The 21757-nt window shown below is 39.3% G+C and overlaps 1 protein-coding gene across 1 annotated transcript in view; it reads left to right on the forward strand.

The window, feature by feature from the left end:
• The window catches only part of TTC37 (tetratricopeptide repeat domain 37), a 2356248-nt gene that overhangs the window by 1100557 nt on the left and 1233934 nt on the right, over positions 1-21757 (forward strand). The window contains exon 19 of the mRNA XM_044064132.1: positions 17369-17551. Within this exon, the coding sequence (XP_043920067.1) occupies positions 17369-17551 (183 nt within the window). The remainder of the gene's footprint in view (positions 1-17368; positions 17552-21757) is intronic.

Consider the following 21757-nt stretch of genomic DNA (forward strand, 5'->3'; position numbering starts at 1 on the left):
ATGTTACATTGGAGAGGCACTTATTTTATACAGGAGACCAAAAGCCAGGTCTTGATTAATGGTAAACCCACAGAGCTCAAAGTGGACACTGGTTCAATGTGCAATGTTATGTCAGCAGAAACATTTGCTAGAGTAAGAGCTGGTGAACAGTTTAATTTGGTCAATTGTGCAAAGCTTGTTGCTTATGGAGGTGAAGAGATTCAGACTGAAAGTGCAGTCGCACTTTCATGTTATTCAGCTGGGAACAGTTATAGCTTGCAATTTATGTAGTCAAAAGACCTGTGCAGTCATTATTAGGTCTCAGAGACCGTTTAAGAATGGAACTGCTTTCTTTAACCAAAGAAGTCCATCATGTAAACACATGTCTTAGTTCCAGTTTCACTGATGCTATTTTCACATAGTATGCTGATGATTTCGAAGACAAGCTAGGTAAACTTCCACTTGTGTACACCATTAAATTAGACCCAGAGGTTAGTACAGTGGTCAGACCAGCAAGAAGAGTTCTGATAGCTATGCAGGACAGAGTCAAAGTTCAGTTAGATAAGATGGTGCAGCAAGGTGTGATTTGTCCAGTTATAGAACCAACTGAATGTGTGTCTTCCATGGTAATCGTGCATAAGAAAAGCTCAGATGAAATCAGAATATGTATTGACCCAAGAGAAATAAACAAAGTATTAGAGACCCCACCATCCTATGTGGACAGTTGAGGAAGTTGCTACCCTCATGCCAAATGCCACTGTTTTTTCTGTCTTAGATGCAAAGAGTTCATTTTGGCAAGTAATACTTGATTGCAGATCTTCACTACTGACTGCATTCAGTACACCATTTGGTAGATAAAGATTTCTCAGAATGCCTTTTGGAATTAATTCTGCCAGTGAAGTCTTTCAGCATGCAGTGGAGCAAATTTTTTTCAGGCTGTCTGTGTGCTATAATAGTAGATGATAACAGAAGTTACTTACATAGGTCATTTATTTACTAGTTCAGGCTTACAACCAGATCCTTCCAAACAAACAGTTGTTCTTGAGATGCCAGCTCCAGACAATGTCCAAGCCTTACAGCATTTTCTTGGTATAGTTTACTATTTGGGCAAGTTTATACCAGACTTCGGTAAATTATCAGTGCCCTTAACAGAGCTGGCGCACAAAAATGTTACCTAGTCATGGTTGGAACAACACCAGAGAGCATTTGATGACCTGAAACAGAAAATTGTTAGCCCATCTACGTTAAAATGCTATGATCTCTACAAACCAGTGATTCTTTCCTATGATGCTTCAAAGTTCGGTCTTGATACAGTTATTCTTTTTTTTCCCCAATAAGATTTTTATTAGTTTTCTGCACAAGAAAATACATGAAACAAATTGACATTTGCTTAAAACAGTAGATTTACAAGTGTAATTCCAGTAAAACTCCTAAGAATAAACAAACATCTCAGTAAAAACATCTATATACACTATTTACAAACAGTGCAACTAAGCAGAAGAGATAAGAAAACTAAAAAAGCATATAAAAAACAGTAAAGCATTGTAGGCAGAAAGGAGATTTGAAGTCATGGGCAATAAGTTGAAAAAGGGGGGGGATATGCAATCTGAAGATCTAGACATATTGACTATAGATACAAGAACTAGTGTTTCATTCTCTCCACCCTCCTCTATTAATCTAGAATATGATCAGATACGAGTTTCCAGAATTTCTGGTAGTAGGCTTGCTTGTTTGTATTCCTTATAATAAGTTTCTGAAAGGCGATGTATTTAGTTGCCATATTTCTAAATCCGTTCCATGAGAGTTTTCTATGATCCAATCAATTCTTTGTTATTAAGACATGAAATTTCAGTTTTGAAAACTTGAAATCTGTAATATGAAGAATAGGTAGTTCCCAAGAAAGAGTCTATTTTTGGTAACCCATTTTCTCTAATCATACTTTTAATGAGCACCACAGTTTTTGTGTGATTACAGAACCATAAGATGTGTAGAAGGTTAGCCTGAGGATATGGACAGCATGAACAGACTGGGGAGATTTTAGGATCAAACTTCTTTAACATGGGAGCATAATAAGTGTTATTGTTAACCACTAATTGTGTATAAACAAGTTTTTTAAAAGGGGTTAAATTAATATTTGATTTAATTGCCCTGAGTTTCTGTTGTTCTGTGAAGTTCTTTCTCTGTTGATTCCAGTATTTAGAAAATAATAATAAAGATTCATATTTGAGGGCGTTCACTATTTTGTAAGTATTTGATAGCATACATTTCTTGCTAGAGAGTGTATCCATTATAGTGCCTAATATATTTGTCTTCTTCCTTAACCTGTATCTCATTTGTTAGTGATGATGTAAGCTCTCTAATCTGGCGTAGTATGATAGTGTATTTATTGCTGACATATAAGGCACTTCATACTTGCAGTGTTTTTCCTCTGTGTTTATAGATGTCCCACGCATCAATCCTGTATTAAGGAGTAGTCTATGAGATTTTAAAGTTTATTATTGATTTTAATGTTAGGGTTCATATGAATGGGTTGAAGGTAAGGTAAGGCCTCATCCAAGCTGAGGGATTTGATAAATTCTTGGAAGATTCTCAATCTCTGCTTAAGGGTATTATTTAACTTAATGTCCCTAAGATTTGATGGGGATATGAAAGGGAGAGATTTGGGGTTTATATTATTAGCACATAATATGATTGTGCCAAATTTTAATCCATGCTGGAGCCCAAGTATCTGAATGGTGCAGTTATTCTTCAAGAGAGCAGACCAGTAGCCTATGCGTCTAGAACTCTTACCCAAACTGAGATGCAGTATGCTCAAATTGAGAAGGAGCTTTTGGCAGTTGTGTTCACATGTTCGAAGGTAGATACTAGGCTATCTGCCCGAAGGCATTTATAATCCTAGCCAGAATGTGTTGGCTTTCGCCACCCCTAGATTAGTTCCCTGTGCCTCTGTCCAGCAGAGCCACTGAAGTGATCCTCAGGGTAAACTTTCTGTTTTCCGTCCACTCATCAAGGTTTCTCTTGAAGAGTGCTAGCAAAGAGCTCTGCCTAATGTAGATTAGAATCTTGTTCCAAAGCATGGGAAGTGAATCTATCCCTCCAGCACATCCTATTTATTGTTGTGGTGAGGTTTAGATCCATAGAGCATGTGGCTCGAGGGGATAAGGTTTTCTTTAGGTGGAGCATGTCCATCAATTCTGGGTTGGACATGGCCTTATATGTCAGGCAGAGATCACCTCTGAGTAGGCGGTATGCAACCGAGTACAGCTGGAGTTTCTTCAGTCAAGTTGCATAGGGCATCTGTTTGAGGCCAGTGATCCTCTTGGTGAGGTACTTCTGTGGTCTTTCCAGCTGTTGCAGGTGTCCCAAATGGGGCATTGTACTCTATGATGGGTCTGATGAGTAGAGGGGCACAATGACCTTTTTTGATTTGGATGCAAACCCTTTTGTGATTAGGTGGGCCACATAGAAGGATTTTCTAACCACTTTGGCAATGTGATTATCAAAGGAGAGATTACTATCTACTTGGGTCCCCAGATCCCTTATTACGTTTTCCGTATTTAGGGGACTACCACCTATGTGGTAGTTTGTGGGTACTTTGTTATTTCCAAAGGGAATAACTATGCACTTCTTGGCATTTAGCTTGAGGCCATGATTTTGACACCAGATATCCATCTCAGAGAGACCCTTTTGGAGGATGTCTGTGTCAGATAGTGAGTCAGTTATAGCCCCTAGTTTGCAGTCATCTGCGAACTTGGTCAGCCATAGTCCTCCTGTGCTTGTCTGTACCTCTGAGAAGTATATGCCAAACAGGAGGGGTCCTAGGACTGATCCCTGGGGAGTGCCACTTGTCACCGGTTTAGAGTCAGACCTAGCTCCTGCAACTCTCACCATGTGGGTTCTGTCCGTGAGCCAATTGGCAACCCATCTTGTGACATAGGGGTTTATGTTCAGGCTGGTGAGCTTGTCTATAATACCAGAATGGGGAATGGTGTCGAAGGCCTTTGCAAAGGCTAGGTAGGCTGTGTGTGCCACCTTTCCCTCGTCTATAGCCTTGGTAACTGTCTCAAAGAAGTCCAACAGGTTAAGGAGGCATGATCTGCCCTTAAAGCCGAACTGGATAGGGTCCAGTGTTTGGAGGTTCCCAATGTCTCTGTTAATGAGTTCCATGATGATGCACTCCATAGCCTTGCAGACCAAGCTAGTCAGGCTTATAGGGCTATAGTTCCCGGGGTCTGTTGTGGCTCCACCTTTGTGGAGCGGAATAACTGTTGCTGTGCGCCACTCTAGGGGTACGTAGCCTGTGGAGAGGCTGAGTTTGAACAGTGTGTTTAGTTGAGGGGTTAATTCATCTTTGAGCTCGTGTAGGACGCAGCCTGGGACACCGTCCGGTCCCATTGATGCTGTGTTTTTGGCTTTGGAGAGGGCTATTTTAACCTGAGTGTCTGTGATTTCAGGGGCTCTACATTCTTCTGGTATGGTTATGGGCCCTTTTGGGGGTGAGAGGGGGGTGAAGTTTGCATTGAACCTGTCTGCCAGGATGTTGGCAATACCGGTTGGTTCAGTGTATTTTGTGCCATTCTGCACCAACTCCGAGCAGATCTGAGCATTGTCACTTAGATTCTTGACATAGCTAAAGAATGCATTGTGGTTATCTATGGAGTCCTGGGCAAGTTGTCTTTCAAAGCTCGCCTTGGACGATTTTATGAGGGATCATAGTTTCTTGCTGATACTCATCAGGGTTGTTTTCCTTTCTTGGGATTTTACTCTCTTCTGTACTAGTTTCCTCCTTCTATTGTATAGCTTGTTTATGGCAGGGGTCCACCAGACTGGTTCCCTTTTCTTGGAGGAGTGAGTCTTGGTTTTGCTTGGAAGTGCACGATCCATGCATTCTTGTAGGTGCCCGTAGAATGCATTAGTAAAGGACTTTGCAGCTTGGACAGCGTTATCCTTTAGCATGGGGGCTTTGAAACTTTCCACCTCCATCTGAAGTAACGTGAAGTTTGCTTTTGAAACGTTTTTCATGGTGGTTTTCTTGTCCGGGGGTGGAGGCGGAATGTGGATATCCAAAGTGATTTGTTTATGGTCAGATGTAACCAGCGAGGGGTTGACCTCCGGAGTGGAACACCAGTCGCCCATGTTGGTGATGACCAGGTCCAGTATGTTATCACCTTTGGTGGGAGTGTTAACCAGTTGTTCCAGGGCATTTGAGCGTATAAATTCTAGGAAATGTTGGGCAAGAGAGTTAGTAGTTGAGTAGTTCTTCCAGTTAATGTTTGGATTGTTTAAATCACCCAATATTAGGGTGTTTGGTAGGACCTTTATGTTATCCAGTGTTTCCAGAAATGTGGAATGGGGGTCCAGGGACATGGTGGGTGATCTGTAGCAAACTACAATTTGAATTGCAGTTTTGCCCATTGTTAGTTGCACGTAGGTAATCTCTGAAGCATCGTGCTGTTCCACTAACCTGGAGGTGTGGGTATCCTTGATGAGTATGGATACTCCGCCGCCTTTTGTATTTCGGTCCGGGTTCTGTGTCCGAAATATATAGTATGAGTTGTAGCTTGGTAGTGCTGGGGTGCTCTCTGGAGCCTTAAACCAGGTTTCTGTTACTGCACATATATTGATTTTCTCCATACTGAGGAGTGCCTTGAGTGCATGCATTTTGAGGTTTAGACTTCTGGCATTGAGTAGTATTACCCTCAGATTTTTGTTACTTGTGCTATTTACGGCGGTAGGTTTGTCTTTTGAGCCCAGCCTAAAAAAGGCAATATGGGGGTGGCAAGAGCCTTGGCCAGTATAAGAAAACCTAAGGGTGACAGGTGCAAGCTGTCTCTAGCGAAGCAGCGTGGCTTGTCGAGCATGTCATCCCAGGCAGACAGACACTGGATCCCCTTTGAATGACACCAGAAACTTAGGCAATTGTTGAAATTGATATTTTTTTCTTTATACCGTGGTATCTTTCTTGGTGAGGGCAGGATGCTACTCAGAGTCAGGGTCATACGTGATCAGAGAGCTCTTCCATGTCTCTTTTCATGTAGTCCAGGGAGGTACAGCTCAAGTCATTCACACCAACATGGACAATGACAGAGTCGTATTTGTACTTGTTCTGGACTGACCTGAGTGCTTGTGTTATGTGGCAGATCCTGGTACCCAGCAGGCAGCTAACAGTAACCTTCTCCTTATTCAGCCTAATGAGTGGGACATCAGTGTGACTGACTATAGAGTCACCTATTACTAGTATGTTGGGTATGTTATTTTGCCTTGAAGGCTGTGATTGCATGGCACACTGGTTTTGTGAAGTATGTGTTTCATGGTTTGTGTTGGGGGTGGAGGTTGCTTGGATGTCTGCTTTGGAGGGCTCTGTTGCTTTTGCAGATTTTTATTTAGAGCCTCTGAGTATGTTTTCGTGTATTCACGTGTGTTTTTTACCGGTGCTGGTTTAATGGGTCTATGTGAGACTGGTTGTGTGATGCCAGTATTTCCCTTCTCCTCTTGACTGTCTGATCCAGTCTTGGGTTGAGAGAGCTTAGCCTCCAGTTTGGCTGTATAATTGCATCTCTCACATGTATTAGTGTTTGGTGGTAGGAGGAGAGGGTTGTCTGTGTATATAAGGCAGTTGTTACATCGCCTCAAAATGCCCAGATTCACCAGTTGGCCTGGAGAGTACACCTGAAATTGCCCTTTGGACATGCCTGGATAGGTACAGTAAACTGTTTTATTGAATGGCTGGTAAGGTCGAATAGAGAACCTTGTCCTTCTGTAGTGCTAGGGTTTGTAAGTGCTTGCTTTGAGTTTTGAGCAAGTGCCGGGCTGAGAAATTAATGGCTTGAGTGCTTAAGTTGAAAGTTTGTCTAGTTCCAAGGGAAAAATTGAAGAGGAGACTTTGGGGAGCCAGGAATAGTTATGCCCTAACTAACTGGCATTGCCCGGCGCACAAAACTGGGCAAATGCGATTTTTATAGCAGGGAAATGAAAGAGATAGAAATTAGCCCAAAATGGCCAATAAACTACTACTTTCTGACCTGAAACCACTCCTCCAGGGACAGATAGGCTGTTCAGAACTCCCCTCTCTGACAGGTGAACAGAGAAACTTCCTTCTATCCAAGTAAGGTATGGGCAAACACAGACATCTGTAACATAGCCCTGAATTCAGCACTAACCTGAAAACTGGACTATACTAGCCTAGAAAGGCGGGAAACATGTATATATATATTTATTTTTCAGAAAAAAAGCAGATACAATCAAAAAACACTTTAAATGCACATAAAAAGATGCTTATTGTTATATATCTCAGTTCAGAGTTGTAGGCAATGCCCCTAGTAATAAAGTAGGAAGAAACACAAATACAATAAAAGCAGATGAATATATGTATATATATATATATATATATATATATATATATATATATATATATATATATATAAAACAGTAGAAAACGAACAATCTGATTTAAAGAAGTTACCCAGTTAACCAGAAAAAAAGCTCAAAACTGAGCCCTGTTCCAGCAGTCTTCAGTAAGACAAGTTCTAACTGCTCACTCCCGCTACTAGGGTGCAAGGGAACCTTCTCCAAAAAAGATGGCTTGGATAAGTGCTCAAGTTATACAAACGAAGCTAGATTCAGCAGACCTGAATCTGGTCCTATGCTACAGCAACAAGGCGCACCAATTTCAGAAAGAAACAGTTCGAATAAGCAGGCACAATAAGCCTGTGACCAGAAATTCCCAGCTCAGAAGGGCAGAATCCAGCCTCTTCTCCCACAAGAGTGCAGACCATAAACTTTCTTAATGTAGAATAACTGGCCTGAAGCCCAAGTGCTTAAACCAGAACTAGTACACTTTTAGAATAGCAGACACTGAGCTTTCAATCAGCAATTCCCAGCTTAGAAGGATGTAAGCTACCTGTCCTGCCACAACAGTGCAGACCACAAACCTTCTTAATGTAAAACAACCAGTATGAAGCCCAAGTGCTTAAACCAAAAGACTTAGAATAACAGTTACAATTTAATCGGGCTACTGCCAAGCAGCAATAAGTGCAGCAGAATAAATAAAATTGAGTACTTTTAAGAAGAGGCGAAAGCAAAATAAAGAAGGAGGAAACGCAAAGTAAAAGCAGATGAATTTTTATGGCCGAGGTATCCAAATTAAGACTGATCATCAACCTCAAGTCTCTATTTTAAAGAAGCTATGCATACAGTTCCAGCAAGACTACAAAGAATGATGTTCAGATTGCAGAAGCAAAACTTCAAAATGGTCTATATGAATGGCAAACTTCTTTATCTGGATGATACAGTATCCAGATCGCCCATGAATACCACACAAAAGCTTGATGGAGAGAATTTTGACTTTGATGTCATGGAAGTGTATAATTTTTCTACCACAGGACTTGATAAGCTACAAGATCATACAGAGACTGATCCAATTTTGCAAAAGCTCAACCACTTCATCAGTGTTGGATGGCCATCAAAGCAGTCTTGTGTACCAACAGAAGTGCAATGTAATTTTCCTTACAGAGATGCGATGTTGATGGAAGATGGTATCATTTTTCAAATGTCCTAAAGTTGTTCCCACTTAAACATGAGTACATCCAGATTTTGCGTCGTGGCCACCCAGGTTCCAAAGCTACCAAAAGAAGGGCGAGGTGACTAGTATTTTGGCCTTCTCTGTCAAAAGATATTGATAAAGTACTTTCATCGTGTTCAGTCTGCAATAGTACTAAACCGCATTTGCAAAAAGAGACACTCAAGTGGAATAGCCAACATTAGTTAATGTTGTTAGACTCTTCTTCGAATTGGTTTGAGACTAATCTTGTACCTAACCTAACATCCAGTACTTGTCATTACTAAGCCGAAATGTCATTTCTCAGTCCATGGTAGTACACACAGTTATTTCTGACAACGGTGCTCAGTTTACCAGTCAACTATTTCAGAAGTTTGCAAAAGAGTGGGACTTTATCCATGTTACCTGTAGTCCCGAGTACCGAAAGTCAAACGGTTTAGCTGAATGTGCAGTACAAAGTGCAAAGCAATTACTAGAGAGGTCAAAGTGTGACAATACTGATGTTTTCTTGAATTTGCTTAATCTCGGAAATATAACCCATAAAAATGTACTTGGCTCAACTGCTCAGAGACTTCTCTCTAGGCAAATCAGAACAACCTTGCCTGTCAGTTCCAGTTTGTTGATGCCTAATACTAAAACCACCAGAGCAATCAAAGCCCAACTGTTCAAAAAGCATTCATTTAAGAAGTCCAAGTACAATAAAACAAGCAAATTTCTTTGTCCATTAAAAGAAGGAGATACAGGATGCAAATGGCGAAATGTTTTCATCAAATTGGTCAAGTAAGAGGTATATGTGCCAAGCCGAGATCTTACTTAGTGGAATCTGAGGGTATAGAATACAGAAGAAATCACAGGCATCATCTTCCACTGTCTGAATTGATATTGCAGCATTGTACCTGTGATACGGTCTCTAGATCTCAGAGCAGTCCAGATAATGTTCCTGTTGAAGGACACATCTCAGTACCTATTTCCATTCTGGATGATGTCCCAGATGTCCCTGAAATTGAACATTCATTAAAGACAGTCCCTGTTGCTAAACCCAGTCTAGTTTATATGTCACACGATCAGGTCATATTTCCAGACCAAGTATAAAATACACCGCAACCTGGACATGATTGTTTCATTTGTAATTAGTTCTGTATAACTGCATGCCAAAGGAGTATTTCTGTACAATTGTATATCGATGATTGCTGTCATTATTATGACTTATTAATGACTTATTTCTCAAAGAGGGAGGATGTAGAACACTGCGTGTGTTGTAACTTTAAGAAGCATTTCAAAGTGAGGGCACATGTGTATAAATAGAGAGAAAACCAGGAATGTTCCACCACAGTAAAATAAACGTAAAACTTTAATAGATTAAACAAACTTTTTCTTCAGAACCAGGACAAGCGCTTTCGGCAATATGCCTTCTTCAGATCCTGTTCTATTGGAGAAAAACATATCGGAAGAGTTTAAAGAGATTTTTATTGGGCCCGGCCATTGTTTCCCATTGGCTAGAGTGAAGTTATGGCTTTCTGTGGAGAGCGAGAGTTATGTACATCATGATACTATGCTCCATTAGTGAAAGGCATCTGTTGGTTATAAAAGTGCATTTTATGTGCCTCTTGGCTAGAAAATGAATAGTGAAAAATGTTTTTATTTCTAAACGTAATGTGTGCTAAATGTCCTCATAAAAGAAAGAATACAAATCTCAAGTGCAATTATCAAAGTTGCAGTTTAGTTTTGAAAAAATCATTACCCTGTGGATGAGATTGTTAGCTTGCCATTTACATGGAGATTTACGAACACAGAAGCATCATATTAAGTTTCATGATAAGGAATGATGTATTTATAAAATCATTTTGATGTTTGCTTTTAATAATGGTCATAGAATGAGTCTTTAATTGTGCAATATGTGAAAAGCAGATGATTGATCATTGGACAGAACGAAATTATTTCATTTTTCCTGTGAATTCATTGGTCTAATGACCTAAAGGCTTTGATACATATTGGTTAACAACAGGGGGGCTTGACACGTTCATGCTTATTATTGGCCAAGAAACAAGGGCTGAGGACATTCTCTTTTTTTGGAGAAAAACATAAAGGAAGTTATTAAAAAAGATTTTTACTGGGCTTGGCAAGCCTATATTTATTATTGGCCAGAGGACTTGGACTGAATAAGCTGTTTTTATTGGAGGATAATACATGGAAGGAATTATGAAGATGCTTTGGCCGAAAAGTGAATTTCCTTATTTTTGTAATGACTGATTAGTTAGCTTCAGTAGTTAGCAAACTATGATTATTTGCATTTATGCTGAAAGTGTCATCTGATTCTAAAACTTGGAATGTGATTGGATGTTTAATCTTTTAAAAATAGAATACTCAGAACCAATTAATCAGGATCTGAAGAAGGCTTATTGCCAAAAGCGCTTGTCCTGGTTCTGAATAAAAAGTTTGTTTTATCTATTAAAGTTTTACGTTTATTTTACGTTTATTTTACTGTGGTGGAACGTTCCTTGTTTTCTCTACGTTTTCCTGTTTGTTCCTGGGACGTACTTTGGTAGTGTATACCTGATTTTCTCCTGGATATAAATAGAGAGCACATGTAGGCAGCAGTGCCATTTTGAAAGAACAGCCAGAGTGTTAACATGTATGAGTGCAGTAGTCAATTTGTTTATAAGTTTATTTAAGTTTAAGTTACTAAGCCTCAGTCCTGATGTGTTTCTATATAAAAAAGCTGTTTGAACCGAACCAACAACTGACCGGACGAGCGACAGTGTTGTCACCTCACAACAAGAAGTTCGCCAGTTCAGTTCTCTGCTGGGGTGCCTTCTGTGCAGAAGTTGCATGTCCCTGGGTTCATATGTGTTTCGTGTTTTGTCTGGGTCATCTGGTTTCCTCCCACATTCCAGAGACATACAGTAGCTGGATTAGATACACTAAATTGGCCATAGGTGTGAGTGTGCATGTGAGTATTTTATGGAGGAACAACTACAGCAGGGCTTTAGCCACCCAACAGTGTAAACCTTGGCTCTAGGTGATTGTCACTGTTGAAGTGACACCTGAACTTCCACGTGCAAAAATGGGCATTCTGCGTGGATGGATTGATCACACTTTAAACTACAAGGCAGACAGTATAATGTAGAAAAACAAGGCAGCAAGCCAAGATTTAAGAAAAGATGCAGATTAGCTGCAGTGTCAGGTAACAACACAGTCATTTATATTATTTTCAATTAATGTACAAATGCTTCTAGAGTGTCACTAAAAGTAGAAGCATTGCATTCAGCTCCTGGCAGTTTAAGCTGATTTTTTGTTACCAGTGAATAAACAGCATCTGCCTTTTTACACCCTTAAATGCTCAGAACGAGCTAGTTTAGAATTAAAATACAAAGAAATACAGTTCTTATTCCATCTGTATAGGGCAGCATTTATAAAAACTTAAATCACATTTATAGTAACTGCTTGGAATTAGTAGTACATTACACTAGATCCACATTTTATAACAAGAAAAACATAAACACAGAACTGCATTTGGTAGAAGTAAAAAAAAAAAAAAACACTGGTACAACACTCCATAGTAATCTATAATACTATGAACAGAAGCTCAAAAAACAGAACATTACAGTACTTTGTCAAGAATGTAAATAGAATAAAGCATACCTTTGACAAGCTGTAATTGAGCAGAGGAACCAGGAGGAGTGCCCTGTTTCACTTTTATTTTTGCTTTATGCGAAGAACCATTAGCAAATAAGATAAGGGACTCACACTCACAAATTCAAGGATGTGACTGTTACAGTAATCAAGAAAAGTTAGCTTTATCTGCGCAATATTATTTTGTACTTGATAAATCCAGAAGATGACATTTTGGTTTTGTGGAATATTCTGAGAGGGTTTTAAGTCTTTTTGTAATGTAAAATAAATGGAGGTAAATCAAAGGCTTATAGTGGTAAACTGTGTACCACACATGAATTGGTCCAGCAATAGCATATTTATGGGGACACAAGGGAACATATTTAGGTGTATGCATAAAATAGGATTCTATTGTGGCATCTATGAATATAAAGGAAGAGACTGAGTAAATTAAGAAAATGAAAGCTCTTGATATGGATAGTAAGAAAGAAACAATGAAATGTTTCTAGTCTCTCTAGTTTTATAAACAAATTAGGTGCATTTTTATCTACCAGAGGAAACCTAGATGTTGATTAAAAAAAAGTGTTGAAGTTCACAGGGTAACTAAAACCTTTTCTAAAAACTAAACCGATATAGGAATGGCTAAAGGAGATTTTTACTAGTATGGATGACTACAAGAAATGGTATTGAAAATAGGCAAGAGGAGGCTGGAATTTACTGGAAGAAGCTAGCAAAGGAACCAAAGTACTGGGAGCAAGTAAGTAGGGAGGGAAAGGTAAAAGAGTGGGATGAGGTTAAGCAGAAGTATTGACTGCAATTTAGATACTGCCTTCCCTTCCCAACGGACTGGTAATAGTATAGTATAGGCAAAGAAAAAGGATGAGAGTGTAAGGGAAAGACCAGTTCTGGTCGAGTTTCCAGTAAAGTCTAGAACAGAGGTTACTGCTAAAAAAGAGAGATAAGTAGTAGAGCATATAAAATGTTGCATGATAACTACAAGAATCAGTCAGAAGAGATCAGACAAGATTGGGTAGAGAGAGTGGAAAGTCAATTTCAAAAGAACAGTAGGAGGACATCTGTGTGGCTCTCAAGTATGCAGTAAAGTCCAGAAGGTTTAGGGTTTTTACTTGGAAGTATTTTTATAGGACAAGCAGACTTCAGAGAATGTTTCATTAGGCAGATGGAAAATGCTGGAGATGTGATGTGAAAGAGGTAACCATGGGCATGTTTTTGGGAATGTAAAGAGATGTCAGATTTTAAAAATTCCCTGCAGAGTGTTGGGGAAACAAATAGTTATAACTAAAAAATGATTCTTGTGAGCTGGGGATATAGGATCAGAATTGCCTGCACATAGAGTTCCTTACTAAGTTTAGTGTTATTGGCTATCAAAAAAACAATTACTAGAAAATGGAAATCAAAATATAAAAATGTAAACTATATCTGAAGTACTGAGTGTTGTCAAGAAGATAAAGTAAATGGAAGTGGTGCTTTTAGAAAAGGAAGAAGCAAATTTATATATAAATAAAAATAATCTGTATGGGAACAATCTATGGAGAATATCAGGATGAATGCTGGAATTAAGGGAATGAATTGATCATTTTATGTAATGATGGAATGAATGAAAACTGTTAAAAAAATATTGCCTGAAGATTACAATGGAAATGTTATGATTTTGTTCCGAAAGACATGTGTGAATGGGTTTGCTTTCGATGAAGGCTGGGTGTCGAGCTGGCAACTTGGCACCGTGAAAATCTACTGCCAATCATCAGCAGACCGGAGTTCCGCTGTGGCGACCCCTAACCGGGAAAAGCCGAAAGACAACAGCATTACTGTGTGTGTACCTATGTCACTTTAAAAAAGTCATGACTAATACAGATGTCTAAAAAAGACATTCCATGAATTTACATTTAAATTCTTTATTACCTTAGGTAGTGTAACCACAGAACATGTAAGTAGATAATTAGTGGTACAAATTATAAATTGGAAGCAAATATAAGCAACATCTGCCAGATGTCTGGCAAATTTTTAAGTATAGCATATAGGGTTAAGGCTATGAGATGCTAGCAAGCGTTAATTGTTTTACATCTCATTTCTTCAGTGTCCAGTTGTATACTGTGTGGAACTGACAGTGCCACTTAACTGTGCGTGCTGTCTAATTGCCCCGTAAGAGATAAACTTGTGCATTTTAGCTTCTACTTCATTAAAATGAATAAAGCTGTTAAAAGCAGGTTTATATCTTTGCCAGACAAGAATGATGAAGTATATTTATACTTCACTCAGGGATATGAGGTCTTTCATTACAAATATGAGAATACTTTTACTGCAGTACATCACAAATTGAAAACATTTATTTTCATTTATTCTCAGATTAGCCAAATAATCCATTTCAGTGTTACAGGACAGCCAGCGCAGTCATTGGGTATAAGGAGGAGAAGCTAATGATTCATAGGATGTGAATATGTTTCATAAAATGAGCACACTGCACATAATCATATCAACACTTTGGAAGGATTGCTAGTTCATATAGGGCATGCGTTTGGGATGTAGGAAAAAACACATGGATGGTGGGGTAGGGTACTGTACAAAGTGCCTCTTTCAAGAACTGAACTGTGGAAACAGTAACACTATAAAAAGGCAACAATAAACACTTTACAGGTGTGACATCCACAAAGAAAACATTATTAAGGTTACGTTATATTTTGTCATTGCACAAGCTACTTCTTAATGTATGTTCAAAATTTAAATTTTTAGTTTCCTTTTTAGTGGATAACATAATTCAGCTAGTATACCATGCAGAGTAAGACTGTATATGCTTTTACGAACATCTAAAATGCATACAAAAAAATGTTGTTCTTTGGATAAGATGTTAAACTTGGGTCCCATCTGCTTGGTGGTAGCTCAGGTAGATGCAAAAGATCCCATGGTGTCTATTGAAATGAGTAGGGGAAGCCTCAGCCAAATATCCCTAGTAGTATAAATACCAGTTTAGGTCCCCCCCTCAAAAGAATGTCACTAGCATAGTGAAGACTGATTTGACCAACAAAAAATCAATTAAAAATCAACAAGTTATTTTTATATCTGTTTTTCTGAGTTACCTGGGTTTCCCAGCTTCCTTCAAACTGCTTCTAGAGAATTATAGCACATTCTGAAATTTATTTTTCTCAGTTTTCTTGTACACTGAAAACATGGAATGTTAATTGTTGGTTCAGTAAAAATAGAACTAATTTACAACCAATTGACATAAACCTGGAAAAGAATGGCTGCGTATTATGTTAAAAATGATGCATCTTTTGTGAGGCAGTAACATTGCTACATTGTTTAATGTAAAAGGCAAGTGCGGCAGATTGCTCACTAAAGAATATGTTGGATGAACGTGAAGTCTGGGCATTCTCAGTTTTATTTGGTGTAGGTAGACCAGGAGCACTACAGATGCGATGTTTTCTCTGAGAGTATTGATGGAGCAGTACAGAGAAGGTCAGAAGGAGTTGCATTGCGTCTTTGTGGACTTGGAGAAGGGTACCTAGAGAGGAGTTGTGGTATTGTATGAGGAAGTTGGGAGTGTCAGAGAAATATGTAAGAGTGGTACAGGATATGTACGAGGGTAGTGTGACAGCGGTGAGGTCTGCAGTGGGAATGATGGATGCATTTAAGGTGGAGGTGGGATTACATCAAGGATCAGCTCTAAGCCCTTTCCTATTTGCAATGGTGATGGACAGATTGACAGATGAAATCAGACAGGAGACCCCGTGGACTATGATGTTTGCAGATGACATTGTGATCTGTAGTGAGAGTAGGGAACAGGTGGAGGAGACCCTGGAGAGGTGGAGATATGCTCTAGAGAGAAGAGGAATGAAGGTCAGCAGGACTAAGACAGAATATATGTGTGTGAATGAGAGGGAGGATAGAGGAATGGTGAGGATGCAGGGAGTAAAGGTGGCGAAGGTGGACGAGTTTAAATACTTGGGATCAACAGCTTCTCTTCCCTCCAGCACTGTACATGGAAAACAGTTCTGCTAGTGGCCATTACCTCTGCCAGAAGGGTCTCTGAAATACAAGCTCTGATGTCCAAGCCTCCCTTCACAGTCTTTCATAAAGATAGAGTATCCTTGCATGCCAGTCCTTCTTTTATGCCCAAGGTGGTAAATGAGTTTATCACTTAAACAGTCTTTTAACCTTCGTACCTTTTTCCCTTCCCCGCAGTCTCCCTGTGAGAGAATTCTACACGCTTTGGATGTGCACAGGCAACTCTGATACTAGCCTGGCAAAACCAAACTTATCCATAAATCTGAGTGCCTGTTTGTGTCCTACCACCCAGTTGCCCTGGGTTAGCAAGTGCCCAAGCAGACTGTTTCTACCAGGATTTCCAAATCTAACTCCTTCTGTTGTTTAACTAATGGCAAGAGCTTTTCTTCTTCATTGAGGGCACACTCCAGTAGGGCAGTCTTCTCCTCTGGGGCGTTCATTAAAGGATCAGACGCTTGCTGTATCCTGGACCTACCTTGTCCTCTGTTCATACTTTTACTAAACATTACAAGGTTGATGTCATTTCCAGGTCCAGGGCTGGTTTTGGCAGAGTGATTCTACATAGATTATAGAAAAATCCTCTGCTCCTCTTCCTCCTCGCAATCCTTTCCAAGCATGAGCTTTGGCATTCTCCCTAATGTTATGAATACTGCAGCATATGAATAGAAGGACATAGACTAGTTGTGTAAAATCTTACCATAACCATAGATGTCCTTCTCTTTTATATGCTGCAGTATTGCTTCGCCCCTGACTTCCCCCTGATGCTTGCCTGTTTTTACTTGTTGATATGTTTATCACCTAGGCCCATGACGGTGCTTGGCAACATTCAGCTCTGAGAGTGCATGCTGACTTCCACTTTTTACCCAATGTCTCTTTATTGCCAAGGTACGTGGGATGATGTATGGCATAGCACATACCTCGCAGTTGCATGTAGACTTTTCTATACTGGACGAATGTATTTGTCAGCTGGAGGCAGACTTCCTAATGTGATGTATACTGCAGCATATAGAAGAGAAGAACATCTATGGTTATGGTAAAATTTTACACAACTGTTCTTTCCTAATTCTTAAAAATACATTTAAATTAAAATAGATGTAAACTCGTATCAGGCTGTATTACATTTTAGACATTTTATTTTCTTATAATAGAAATATATTTTTCCACAAACAGAGAATGTAACAAAACTTTCTTTTGCAGGGCTGTAAAGCATCGTCCTGATGTCTCTTGTCTATGGAAACTTCTTGGAGATTCATGTACCACTGCAGAGGCCATTTCTCCAGGAAATGTTAATGTCAGTGTTCCAGGCCTTCTGTTTGGTCAGGTTGAGAAAGACCAGAAGCAAAAACTGGACAAGTTTGAACTACTTAAGCTAGGAGGAAGGTAAGTAGCAATATTAGAGCAACAGTGTGTAAGTTTGTACTGCAGAGTGCATGTTTTTAATGCTTTGTGTAATGGTTATATTTTTGAATGGTGTACTGTAGTCATATGTGTATGATCAAAACTGCAGGTATTCTGGGACTGTAGGTAGGCAGTAAGAAGTCTGAAAGCAAGACGCACAAAATTTCAAAAGGAAAATGTGCATACTTGGGAATTCTGTATACTGGACATAATGACTGTAAAGGGAAGCATGTGGAAAGAAAGAAAAAAAATTACACTTTTTGACTGCAGAGTGCCAGAGTTAAAACCCATCATCATTCAAAACAGCAAGGAGGCAAAAACAGTATGTGAGCATGAATTGTATAAGAGGTTCCTGGACGTGGGGAGAAGGTGGCAGACACTTACTAGAATGAGAGAGAGGAAGGGAAGAAAAAAAATGGAAAAGCAGTAGCATGAGGTATTAGAATACTACAAGCATGAAACATCATACTGTGGGGAGGAGGGAGGGGTAAACACAAAGAAGCAATGGAAGTAAAGCAATGGGGGAAAAATAAGATGGGTAGGAAATGAAAACAGCCAGCCACTGATATATGGTGCACCATACATGAGGATTGCATGAAAATATAATGTACTTTATGGAGTTTATGATTTTTTTTAAATGCATATACTGCAACTACACCACCTTGATCTGGAACTCTGAATACAGAAGTATGGTGGCGATTAGCTGTTAAATGCTTGGAGTTCTGTACCTTTGTCAGTAAGTAATGTCCGTTTTCTTTTTGACTTTTATGAAATGGGTGTTTTTTTTTCTCTCCGTTCAAGATCAACTGTTAAACATAGACATCTACTTCAAGGTTTATATTTCTTCCTCATAGCTAACTGGCTTACTGTTTTCACTCATAGGTGTTCTTCATATTGGTCATTGCTGCAGTAGCCTAAGCTGTTTGGGTTATACCCTGCATAGCTGGTCAGCTTCCAAAGCTTCAAGGCACCTTCCATAGGCCCAAACCATTAGTCAGCTTGAGCTGAGCTGACAAAAGAAAGACCGGTTTGAGCACCAAACTTTTCACAGCTTTCTGCCATCTTGAAGAACACTCCTCTACAGGCTTTCAAAGATTTAGGGTCAGCTAATACTGTTCCATTGTTGGACAGATATGTACCCTTCAGGGTAAAAGATTTCCAGATTACTTTTTAGTTGTTTAAACTAAGTCTTTGTTAAAAAAAGAAACTACTTTAAAACTACAGAAGAGTATTTTTATTGACTCGTTATTTTATGTACTTTTACATGCACTTTAAAAGTGCACTTTTTTTCTCTTGTATTAACAAATTGTTAAAAACTATTTTTTCTATGGAGAAAGTGTTGCTTTCACCAACCCAAAAAGGAAATAATTTGAAGTGTTTTTTATTGTGTTTTTATAGGGAAAATGTGACTTTTTGCTACTTGTTTTGCCATCTATTGCTGGTAAGTTTCCAAGAGAAACCCATACCATTTTCAGCTTGACCATGGAACAAACTATTGTTCCCTTGGTCTGACAACCTTCCAGCCACAAAAAGTAAAAGTTAACTAAGCAGCCTTTGCTGACACAGCAGTTGGTAATTAGCAACAGCCACAGGTAGGTGACTCTGCTATGGCCAAAACTGGTTCCTCAGACCTCTCATCTTATTCCACTAATCCTTCTGTTGTTGTCTTTCCAGCCACCATGGATTGGGGATTTGCCACATCCTCTGCAGCTATTGGGAGTTCCATAGTGGGCAAGGGAGATCCACGTCTGTCAGTCATAGGAGAAAAGGCAGGGAATGTGTCCATGCTTAGCCAGGCTATTCTGCCAGCCATTGAGGAACTTGTTAGCAGTACTAAGTTTGTTTGCCTGTACTTTCCAGTCAAAAAGAGACAGAAAGATGAACAATTCACTTCTACTGCGTCAGCTTCTCTGGACATGAGTAATTTATTGGGCTTGGCTCATGGTCTTGGACATTCTATTGACATTGTAAGGTGGTTTATAGTAAAAGAAAAAGAGGTTTCTCTTTCCCTGAAGAAGTTCAAGATTTGTAATCTGTAGGGAACATGATGGGACAGATGCAAGTTTTTCTCCTTAGGGTTCTAATTCAGATTTTGAGGAGAGTATAATATCTGAATCCCCCTGTGAGGGATTCACTTTCTCAGTCTGTTTTCAGAATGTGTCATAGTTTTCAGTGTGAGAACAGTGATGTTTTAGTTCCTTAGAAAATACTATGAATGTTACAGCTGGAATTCTGGGAAACCCTCACCCATTCTCTCAGTGCTTTCAGCACTGGAGGATGTGTTATAGCCTCTGGTTTCCTGTCATCCAATCTGCTGCCCCTAAGAAAAATTCCTCAGTCTTTCAAGTTTTTATACAGTAATCCCAGACATAACCCTGCAGCTATAGCTTTAGTTAATTCAGCTGCTGCTAAACATTAATTAATCCTTCTCCATCAGACAAGGATAGTAAAGCTATTGATAAGCTTTGAGGAAGAACTGCTTCTGCAACTTTTGAGTTTTAGATTTCTGAATTATCAGGCTATTTTATAGTAATTGTGAGAGTATGATGAACATTTGGGTTATGTTTTTTTCTTGAGGAAAATGTGCTTTGTGCATTGCAGTTTCTTCTCTTTCCCAGGTCACAACTCATTGTTTGAATTGTGTTTATGATTCTGCAGATACTGCTTCCAGGGCCATTGCCATTGATACTGTTTTGAGGAGCTTTGCCTTGCTGCATTCTGAGAACCTCCCAGAAGATGTCAACATTGAAATGTTGCATTCTCTTTTGGATAGAGATTCAATGTTTTGGACCTTCTGCTGCAGAGGTTATCAGAATGTGTGATGAGAGGTAAGCTGGTTTATGGAATTATTCAGCCTTCCCTCTCTGAATTTTCCAAGAGATTTTTCTGCTCCTTCATCCAATTTTGGCAAGAAGTAAAAGTGTGTCTCAGTGGAATACCAGTAAGCAGATGTTTAAAAAAGAAGTGGCAGGAAGGTTCCGAATGAAAGCTGGACCCCCAGAACAAAGGCACTGGAAATAAGGCAGGATTGCTATTTAAGGGACCTTGCACCCCCCAAACCCTGGCAATCCCTTACCCCTTTCATAAAGCCTGAATATCCATTTCAGTCTCTTTAGCAACAGATTATTTCAGACAATGGAATCTGAAGCTGATCTGGTAAAATATAGATGACAGTTGGAGGAAATTCTTCCTTTCCAAGGGATTCTCATCCAGACAGGCCAAACTCTTCTCTTCCCTCCTGTACTATATCATATATTGTCTCAGGGGGTAATAGAAGTATTTCTCCTTCTCAGCTGAGAAATTATTTTATTTAAGAATGTTTTTAGTGTCAAAGAAAGAAAATTCCTAAAGGCCAGTTATGGATTTTTCTTTCCTGAATCAGTGTGTGATAGTGTCCAAGTTCAAAATGCTTTCACTGCACAACCTGTTATTCTTTATTCCTAATTTTGAGTTTTCTTTTTTATTAACCGTAAATTTAAAAGGTGCATATTATCACATTCCTGATCATCCAGATTCCATGCTTTTCCTAAAGATTTGTGTGTCTTGATCACATTATTAGTTCTCTGTTTACCCTTTGGGCTGTCATTGCTCCAGGAGTTTTCACAAAGTGTCTAGCATCAGTAGAGCCCATTACAGACAATTGTGTAACCACATTTTTACATATTTAGATGACTTGCTTATCTTTGCAGAGTCTTTTTCAAAGTGACAGGAATCTCTCATCTGGGTAAGAGCTGCCCTGTATAGGCTGGGATTACAAGAGAATATTTAAAAGTCTTTTTTTTTTACTCCATTACACAGGATTGTGTTTCTGAGGTACCTGCTAGACAACTGTGTACAAAGAGCTTTTTCTTCTATCAGAAAAAAATAGATCTTATATTCCTGGGATTTTCAACTCAGACTTAGTCAATTCGAGGACGTACGTCTGTGTCTCTTAGCTTCCATGCCTCTCATGATACCTGTTGCAAGACTCTACACGAGAAAGATACAATGGTATCTGTAGTCATTTTGGTCCTGCATCAACACACATTTTTTTTCAAATCCCAGTTCTGGTATTTGTGAAAGGATAAGTCACTTAGAGTCATCAGTTATCCCTGAATCCAGGTCTTCCATCCTCCCCTTCTACACTGAAACAGTCGGTCACAACAGACACTTTGGACTTTGCTTGGGGACCAGTGTCAGGAGGAATAA

This window comes from Protopterus annectens, chromosome 2.part2 (assembly GCF_019279795.1).
Source record: "Protopterus annectens isolate FY-2018-M chromosome 2.part2, PAN1.0, whole genome shotgun sequence".
Classification (NCBI taxonomy): Eukaryota; Metazoa; Chordata; order Ceratodontiformes; family Protopteridae; genus Protopterus; species Protopterus annectens.